Source organism: Carlito syrichta, unplaced genomic scaffold, assembly GCF_000164805.1.
Source record: "Carlito syrichta isolate Samal-C Ts95f unplaced genomic scaffold, Tarsius_syrichta-2.0.1 Scaffold314375, whole genome shotgun sequence".
Taxonomy (NCBI): Eukaryota; Metazoa; Chordata; class Mammalia; order Primates; family Tarsiidae; genus Carlito; species Carlito syrichta.
This window is the reverse complement of record NW_007258471.1, coordinates 479,825-489,815: the sequence shown is the minus strand read 5'-3', so window position 1 is coordinate 489,815 and position 9,991 is coordinate 479,825. Positions and strand designations below refer to the sequence as shown.

The window sequence follows — 9,991 nt, the reverse complement described above, 5'->3', positions numbered from 1 at the left end:
TCACACCCTCATAGTCCTCCAGATAAATCCACTAAAATGCACGATTTTCTCTGATCTTTCTGACATTTACCTTCAACCTAGAGATGGCAAATGAAGGCCTGTGAGGGACAGAATGGAAATCACTAGACGATTTAGCTACAGTGGATAGTAGTTATTAAAGGTGGAGGCGTAGACCAAAAAAGTGTACATATGTTCAGTGAAAACGATATGTAAGTTGCATGCTGTACAAAGGTGTTCTTTCTAACTGAAGGCATTTCTTTTTTCTGAATACTAATAATGCTTGACAGTTGTGAGTGCTTACCACGTGCAAGGTACTGTTCTAATATTTTTAGGAACTATCTCATTTAATACTCACTACAGTCATATACAGCAAGTAAAACAGACCTGTTGTTATCGTTAGGGAAACTGAGGCAGACAGAAGTTAAGTAACTTGTTGGGGAAAGGTAAAGCCTTTCCCCAGAAGGCTCTTGGGAGGCTGTGGTTTCCTTTGAGGGACATGCCTGGAGTTGCCTTAATGGGTGGCTGGGGGTTTTAAGTACCAGAGGCAGGACTTGAATGCTGATAGTCTAACTCCAGAACCTGAGCTGATTTTTGTTCCTCCAAAAGAAAAATGGACTCTAAACAAAATTACAAAATTATATAAGTTGCCATTTTCCCCTTGAGTGCCGTATAATTAAAAATTAGTATCTTAAGAAAAATGTTAGCTTCAAGACATAATATAAATGATAATTAATAGAGTAAATGCTTTGGAATTCTATGTATGATAAAAAAAAATTGAAAGTAATGTAGGGTCAGGCGGGGTGGCTCATGCCTATAATCCCAGCACTTTGGGAGGCCGAGGTGAGCAGATTGCCTGAGCCCGCAGGTTCAAGACCAGCCCGGGCAACTTGGCGTGACCTCATCTGTACAATAAATCAGAAAATTAGCTGAGCATGGTAGCATGCGGCTGTAGTTCCAGCTATTTGGAAGACTGAGGCGGAAGGATTGCCTGAGCCCAGCAGGTTGAGGCTGCAGTGGCCGGGAGCGTGCCACTACCCTCCAGCCTGGGTGACAGAGTGAGGCTCCCACTAAAAAAAAAAAAGAAAGTAATGTACACAGTTTTTATAGACACAATTGTACCGACAACTTCTTTCTCTTGGAAATACATCCACTGCAGAGGGAGCGGAAAGGCCGTTTAAATTCAGAGTATGTCTCTGCACCCCTTGCAAGGTAACTTCCTGCTCTCTGTACCAGAGCTCCTTTAATTAATTAATAGCTCTAGGCAGAGCTGTTGATGTTTTTAATTTCCTTTTCAGGTTAGCTTATATTTACCGCTATCGTTGCCATAACATGTTATTTCCTTCCTATGATTTTTTTAAACACTGTGTTCTTCTTTTAAAAAGTAGTCAGGATATTTTGAGTGCACATGACTTTAAGGGAAGAGTGTATTCGAGACCACTGACCCGCTGATCTTCGCTTTGCTTTTAATCAAGGGTGGCAAAGGAGGTTCTTTCCGACATTTTTGTCTAGGAATTCTGGAGTGTAAGACACTGCCACTCAGCTAGAAGCACCCTGTGCACCTGTAGGCCAGCATTCTCCCTGCCCTCATGCTGTGTGGTTTGACGAGACCGGTCCTGTCCTGGTGTTTGCCACCAGCCCCCTCCCAAAGCAGTGCCTGGCCCTCTTCAGGGGCAGGTAATGGGAGGGCAGGTGCTCTTGGGCAGCCACTGGAAGAGGCCGCAGCTGATTTTTATTTAATGTGTCTGGAATACAAACCCTGCCCCTGATTGGGACTGCCGTGTGAGCCAGCAGCACGGCTCTATTCTTGATAGTTCTGACGTCACTGTTCTAACTAATCTCTGCATCTTTTTTTCACCCACAAAACCAAAGATTTAAAATAGATCACCTCTAAGCTTTCTTCTACAGTGAATCTGTGTTCCCCTGTCATGAAATCTGCCATGAAACCCTTTATTTATTCAGCAGAAGACATTTCCTGGGTACCCATTGTGTTCTAGGAGCTGGAAAGATGGTGATGAAAGTGCTCCCTGTCCTCATGGAGCTTACCGTCTGTACAGGAACCAGACGCTAAGTAACCACGCAAATGAATCCGATTGGAAGTTGTGGCCGAAAGGAAGCATACAGGGTGCCGGAGGGGGGCCTGATTTAGACTGGAGGATCATGAAGGGCCTCTTAAAAGAAGCTTATCTCAACTGAAGAGGGATGAGGAGGAATTTGGCACAATGGGGCACAGAAATGGTGAGCGCCAATAGAGATGCCAGGCTCTGCCTTCGAGGACCTGGAACTAGAGGAGGAGGAGGGAGCTGGAGCCGTCGGCAGGACAAGGCATAGCAAGGGAAAAGTCTTGTGTCCTATTTAAAGGGTGGTGAGACACCATCAAGGATTTTAAGGTGGGAAGTGATGCTCGGGCTGCTGCCCAGCCTGGGCCAGACACCATATGGGCCGTGTCAGGGGTCAGTATGATGGGCGGTTCCAGGTTCTGGCATCCATATTGGCACCCTTAGATGACTCTGTCTCATTCAGACCAGTGTCGCAGCCTATCCATTTATGACCCCGGGCCCTTTACTTTATCATCTTTCTGATGAGGGATTCCTTCTGACCTTATCACGAGTCATGAGTTCTGTTCATTTCTTGGGCGTGCAAGGGATACTGTCTCTCGTGGATGTATCATTGCAGGGATGAGCTTCAGGATATGCTTTTCTTTTCTTTTCTTTTTTTTTTTTTTGAGTCAGAGTCTCACTCTGTCGCCCAGACTGGAGTGCAGTGGCCACTCCCGGCCACCGCAGCCTCGACCTGCTGGGCTCCGGTGATCCTTCCGCCTCAACCTTCCAAGTAGCTGGAACTACAGGCACGTGCTACCACGCCTGGCTGATTTTTGATTTATTGTAGAGATGAGGTCTCGTCAAGTTGCCCAGGCGGGTCTCGAACCCGCGGGCTCAGGCAATCCACTCACCTCAGCCTCCCAAAGGCGCGGGATGACAGGCTGAGCCACGGAGCCCGGCTAGGATATGCTTTTCTATGAAGTCTAGTGAGGCCCTTACCTTGCCTCAGACTTTTAAAAGGAGTTCTCTCTGCCTCCTGTTGCTTCTCAATCTTTGCTCAGATCTTATCTAGAGCAAGAGCTGATGACTGTAGTGGAAATGGTAGGTAGGTCTTAGAAGAAGCGGCCTGCGGTCCGTACATACTGGATTAGTCAAGGACACCCGGAGACTTTGCAGTCGTCTAGCCCTGAGTTGCTGGAGCCTGGAGGAAGTGCTTGACTGTGATGACCCAGGAGATTGAGGAGAGGAGCCTTCAGGACAGATGGAATTTAGTGACAGCCGGATGTGGGATGAAGGGAGAGAGAGAATCGAAGATGTAGCCGTGGGATTGACAGGATTGACCAGATGATGGCATTGCCTTGACGGAGGAAATCGGAAAGTACAGGACGGGATACCGAAGGGCACCCGAGAGGGTGTGTGTTGGTGACCCCAAGGGGAGCAAGAGGAATCTGAGTAGGAAATGCGCATTTGGGATTTATTTTCCAATAAGTGTCTGTTGGGGACCTGCTGTCTTCATGGTATCCTGGGGGTGGATCAGCCTTAGCTTCTGTCTCCAGGAAGTTTATACCCTAGGGAATCCATGGATGAAGAATAGAGGGAGAGTTTTGAGTGTCAAAGGATAACTTGGTGGTGGGGGCGGGGAAGGAGCGTTGGGGGAGAAACCGGAGCATAAGCACCATCAAGTGGGAGGCCAGCCGGCAGCAGAGAAGCCCTGCGAGAGCAGGCAGTGTGCCTCTGTCGCTGCTCCGCATGGTCTCATAGTTGCTCATTAAATATGAAGGTGGGAGAATGAATAGACGGGAGAAGAAGGGCTGGGGGAAGAGGTCAGGGATGTAATCTTTGGATTTGGCTCACAGCAATCTCTTAGCTGCCTTAGAGTTGTTTCAGTAGTGTTGAGGATGAGGGGGTTGGGGTGACAGTCAAGAGGGAGGGAGTGACAGCATGGAGAGACCATCCCCTTGCTAAGGAATTGTGGGAGGGAAGCTGGACAAGGACGGTTGGTAGAGTTAGAGAAAAGCCTTTTCCCAGAGGGCACTTGAACCCATGGTTTCCTCTGAGGGACAAGCCAAAGAGTCGCCATAATGGATGGCTGGAGGTTTTAATGAGGCCAGAGGGAAAGGGAATAAAACTTGGGTTACCATGTGCCAGAGACATTACCTGGAGGGCTTCTCATTTAATCCTCACAACAACCCTAGGAGGAGATAATATTCAATGACCTTACTTTATGGGGTGGGGGGCGGAGCTCTGAGAAGCAAGCTCCTGCCCACCCCCTACTCCCCCCTGCCATGGCTAGGAAGCACTAAGGTCGGCCTGTCTGAGGTACTCCATCAGCATTTAGATGGAAGCTGGGGGTGGAATGAGATATCAGGGATTATGGGTTGGAAGGCAGGAAAGACGTGCAGGAGCTGTGAAGGGTTAATTAGGAATCTGGGATCTGCAGAAAGCTGGGTAGGGGGCTTTCAGGGAGGTTTCTCGGTTCACGCAGGTCTGGAGACCTCCGCTGCCTCGGTGGCTGTCAGGTCTATGCAGGTGAGAAAACAGCAAAGCCCAGAGCAGAAAGGAAGTGAGACCAGGATGTTGACGGCTCATTGACTCGCTCGAGAAGATGGTGGGAGACAGACTAGGAAGAAAAAAGATGAGCTGGCTCGCAAAATCTTCTAGGACAGTGGGGAAGTCCATGAGCAAAACAGCATTTAAAGATGCCTGCCAGGTGTGTCTTCACATTTAATCTTTCTTGTCGCCTCCCAAAATGGGCTGCCTTGTTTCCGTTTTTTGGGTTAGGCAACCTGTGAGGCTCCAAGGAAAGCTGCCTTGACCAGGTGCACAACTCGTGAGCGGTGGCCTGAAATGCGAGCCCAGGTCTGAGTGGTCACAGGTGGGCCCTGTGGCAGGAAGGCCAGCCTGGGCACTGACTGTCTGTCCTGCTTCCTTCCAAGCTTTTATCTCACTAGAAAGACAAAGAGAATAAGGGGTTTTGGAATGGGCCAAGGGGGTACTGATAGCCACCAAATTTCATTTACCCAGTGTATGTACAAGGGGGAGCCCTCAAAAAAAAGGGGGGAATTCTCTTTTGGAGGATGGACGCCTTGTAGGATAGGCTTCACCCACTAGGTTAGTGTTCTAGAAACCCACTGGCATCAGTGTACTAGCTAGCATTGTTGTGAGAGGCTGCGTTTGGCTTCAGTGAATTTCTTTTTGGAGATTCTTCCGGCGTGTTTGCCCATTGCATGATGGGTGATTTGCGAATGCACCTGACCACATCACACTGCGTGTTCAGCAGCTTTTGACTGAATGGTGGCATGACCCCTGCGCCCCAACCTATTCACCCCATCTTGCCCCAAGCAACTTTTTTTTTGTTTCCTCTGATGAAAATAAGTCCTCAAAGGGAAACATTTGGTTTATGTGGAAGAGATGGAACAAAAAAACAGCAGAGGCACTAAGGCATCAAAATTGACAAGTCCAAAAACTCTTTTTGAGCAGTGGGAAAAGCATCTCGATAGGTGTATTGCATCAAATGGAGAGTACTTTGAAGGTGACTGATGTTTAAACATGTAAGAATAAATACACAGTTTTTATAAATTCCGTATTTTCAGGGTTCCCTTCATAGAGTCGCTGCTGGACACTGTTACAGTTGTTAGCTCATTTGCTCTTCACAGCAGCCCTGATATTGGCATCTTGCAGTTGCGTGTTTGGAGAGGTTCCATAATTTGACTAAGGTCCTTCAGCTAGTAAGTGAATAAAGTATGAGATTGGAACCCATCGCCAGATACTGCATCTGTTGATAGTTTCATATCAACCCTGAGAGGCCAGTGGCTGTTCGATAGATTCCTGGGTAACAAATGAGGAAACTGGTATGAGAAGGTGCAAGTGGCTCATGCCAGGTTGTCCTAGGCAGTGGCTGGGCTCAGTCTAGAACCTCGGCTTCCCCATGGCTGGCCTCGGGCTCTTGATGGCAGAGGAGAGGTGAAATGAGGAGTCAGGAGATCCGGGCCAGCCCTGGCCGGTAGACCTTGGAAATGGACACATCTCACTTCCAGGCGGAATGAATGGTAGGGGCAAACACTCCTGAACTGGTCCTTGAGGCTCTGGGGGCTGTGTTGGTGGGCCGGGCGATTTGTACCGGCCTGATTCCCTCCAGACTTCAGTGTTGTTGCTGGGGTCAGCAAAACCCGTCTCCTCCCAGTAGGGGTGGGGTATGGCATTCGTGTCTCCTTTGTTTCTTCTTCATGCTTATCTCGCTGGCTGTGTTTGCAGTTCCAGCTTCCATGGGTGCTGGGAGAAGGAACCCTGCTGGGCTGAGAGCAGCTACTGGGGTGAGGGGTGCAGGGGGAGACAGAACTTGTGCATCTCAGTTTTCTGGAAGTAAAGGTTTAGCGCGTGGGAGTTCAGGAATGTACTTGGAAATGTTTCCCATTTATTTTTATTGCAAAGCAATACCTAATGAAAATGTGGGGAAAGACACAGGAGCCTGCAGCTAATAAATTACCTTTCATTTTCTGATGTTTCCTTTTTACCTTTGTTCTTACATAAGCAATTTTGTGTGACGGAAACTGGAATGTTGATTCGCTGTGTGTCTACAATACTGTACCCTGCTTTAAAAATGTATCATTATATCACAAGGTTTCCATTCTTTCTAATTATTTTAAACATATCTGTGATATTTCTTTGGGTGGATGAGCCATGTTTTCCTTATCGATTCCTCTGTTTTGGAGGCAATTAGATTATTCCTAGCATTTTACAATGATAGACAATGAGATAGTAATAATTTTATCTTTAAAAAAGAGATTAGTTCCCTAAGGTAAATTCTCAGTAGTTTGAATCCTGGATTAAAGACATGGAGAATTTTTTTTTTTAATTGTCTTCTGGAAATTGTGACAGAATCTCTTAAAAGCGACTTTTCTGGGTATTGTTATTTTTTTTTGAGTTGGAGTCTCACTCTGTCGCCCAGACTGGATGGAGTGCAGTGGCACGCTCCTGGCCACTGCAGCCTTGACCTGCTGGGCTCCGGCGATCCTTCTGCTTCAGCCTTCCAAGTAGCCAGAACTACAGGCGCACACTACCATCCCCAGCTATCTGGGTATTGTTTTTATAACCAGCAAACTGTCCATGGGGGCTGGGCACTGTGTCTAGGGAGTCACTTTCTACAGCCCCAAGCCAGGGAGCGAGGGCAAGGCCGGGCTCAGGAAATGGACAAGGGCCTCCTGTTTTCCTGCTGCCGTGTTGGGGGTTCGGCTTGCTCAGCACTCACATCGTCCCGCTCCCGGACACTTGGGGAAGCTTGCTGTTGCCTGCGTGGAACTTCTGGAGTTCAAGTGCAGCATCCTTACTCCCTTGTTCCATTACAGAGGGAGACCCCAGAGAGGAGGTTGCAGCTGTCATCCCTTACCCTTTCTGCGTCATGAAAAATGGCTTTGAAGATTAATATTTTTTTCCCCTTTTCCCAGAATTTGTTCCTGCTAAAGAGTGACTCCTCCCTGACTCCCCATCTCAGGGAGGTTTTAGGAGTCTGGTGGGTGACGTTCTCCACCTCGAAGGAGAAACAGGATCTGCTCCTTCCTCAAGCGCAAGCTCTCCATTGCTATGGATACCGAATCCACATATTCTGGATACTCTTACTACTCAAGTCATTCCAAAAAATCTCACAGACAAGGGTATGTATGGAAGCTGCTCAGTATCTTGCTTTTCCTTTTGGGGCAGCCTGCAGGTTGGTGGGGTTTCAGGAGTTACTTTTCACACAGTGACTGGGCATGGGTTGGGTCCATTGGTGCATGAGAAACTGAGCTAAAAGGTCAGGGCATTTAACAGGCTTAGGAGCCTCTGTGCTACCAATTTACATTTTATAGCCGTCATTCGAGTTGATGACCTTAATTTGTCACAACTGATTTTAAATTAAAGTTTCTCCCTGCAGTGGAAATGTTTTCTCTTTCTAAGTATTTCTCATAGAAGTCAAGTCTCTCAAAGCTCTACCAAGAATGTACATGCAAGTTTTTAAAAAGTGTTCATTTGTTGTTGCTTTCCACCCAAAGTTGTTGATCCATTGTTTGTTATGCCTTGGCGATGAGGCTTATACGCTGAACTGGTGGGATTGGTCTAGGGCCGTGTTTCTCTTTCACACATCTTCAGGTGACCAAGCCTGGGTTTTAAGAACACTGTCCTGGTTAAGGGGGGCCAAATTCCCCCTCCTCTGTAAAATAAACAGGTCCACACTGGTATTCTTAGGGCTTGCTGTGTTACTGGCCTGCAAAATGTTTTCTGAGTAGAGGAACGAGGGGACGAATGAGGAGATAAATGAATAAATAGGGGGTACTGGACCGGTTAGGAATATAGTTGGTGAAATTGCAGTGGTGTATTTACCTAGCCTTCTCATCTGTGAAATGGGTACAATGGTGTCCTCCTTACGGGACCGTTGAGAGGATTAAATGAGATTATCCACGCAAAGCACCTCACATGGTGAGTGATAGGACAACCAGTGGCTGTACTAATACTGAAAGCGTCTTGGCACTGAGCACTTTGTTCTGAGGTACCACCTGGCCCCAGCCGAAATGCCTAGCTCTGCACCAGCTTGGGATCAGGGATTGTAGTGGTGTTTCTCTGAAGGAGCTGTTCCCTACACAGGCAGTTGAATGCAGAGTGGGATTTTGTTTTGTAAAACAGCAGTGAGATATGTATACACCTAATGTATTTATTTATTTACAAGCCTGTGTGAGGTGCACACAGAGAGTGTTCTCCCAGCTGCCAGCAGTGGACGTCCTCAGGGAGGGGCCTCAGCAGAAGCTGGAGGCCGGAGATTTTCATTTATGCTTTATCTTTCTGTTCTCATTCAGTTTTTTACAAGTGTGTATTTTGTCATTTTAAAAAAAATGAATCAGGAGTAAGTGTGAAGGTTTTCAAAGATTATTACATGACAAAGTGTTCATGAGGCCATGTTATAAAAACAGGATTCAAGATTTTTGTACCTTACAAAATGTATTTGTACGTGCTATATATACATGTGATAAGGTAGTATGAATGTACTGACCAAGCTTGTCTCTGAGTATATGATGGTTGGCATTTTTAACTTTTGTTATTTCCTAAGTGTTTATGCGTGACTCTTTTTTATTTTGTTTTTTTATTTTTTTGAGTTGGAGTCTCACTCAGTCGCCCAGACTGGAGTGCAGTGGCCGCTCCCGGCCACTGCAGCCTTGACCTGCTGGGCTCTGGCGATCCTTCCGCCTCAGCCTTCCAAGTAGCTGGAACATGCCCGGCTAGTTTTTTGATTTATTGTAGAGATGAGGTCTCGCCAAGTTGCCCAGGCGGGTCTCGAACCTACGGGCTCAGGCAATCCACTCACCTCAGCCTCCCAAAGCACGGGATTACAGGCTGAGCCACCAAGCCCGGCTGTGACTCTTACTATCACAAAAACTTGGGGAAAGGATGTAGACTCTGCATTGTAGAGTGTATGAGTGTGTGCTGGAGCGTGGGTAAGCCTTTCTCATCGGGATGGGAAATAGAGGGTGCCGGGTCTCCTGGGCGGGGCCTGCAGTCAGGCCTGAGAAAGCCAGAAACCCTCAGGTGCTTGGAATTTAATCATACATTTCAACCCGTGGGAAACCTGGCCGATTTGGTGATAAACTACCAGAAGCAGCTGTCTTGAAACGCCAAATCATTAGACCTAACTGGAGAAAGCAGTTCCCATGTCGGTGTGCCAGGCTCCCCTCACCCACACCACAACGACACAAGTAGGCGTTTGGGGTTTTCTTGGTGCTTGGGGGTGAAGAGGGGAGGCAGGCTGGGTTCTGCCTAGAAACCATCTCTGGCCTCTTGGGTCTACACCTGAGTCTCGACTTGCACGCTTCAGGGCCCGCTGCTACTCTCTGCTGTTTCCCGAGGCCTCTTGGGGCCCCCAGAAATGAATACGCCAATGCCCTCGTGGTAACTTTAAGAGACGATAGCTCTCAACCAACAACATGCGG

General features: G+C 47.6%; 1 protein-coding gene across 2 annotated transcripts in view; it reads left to right on the top strand.

The window, feature by feature from the left end:
• The first annotated feature begins 7,480 nt into the window (after positions 1–7,480).
• Positions 7,481–9,991, top strand: part of VANGL1 (VANGL planar cell polarity protein 1) — a 37,710-nt gene continuing 35,199 nt past the window's right edge. The window contains exon 1 of one of the 2 annotated variants that reach the window (XM_008071570.1): positions 7,481–7,690. In XM_008071570.1, the coding sequence (XP_008069761.1) occupies positions 7,620–7,690 (71 nt within the window). In that variant the 5' untranslated portion in view covers positions 7,481–7,619. The remainder of the gene's footprint in view (positions 7,691–9,991) is intronic. The other variant, XM_008071571.1, reaches the window with a different exon arrangement.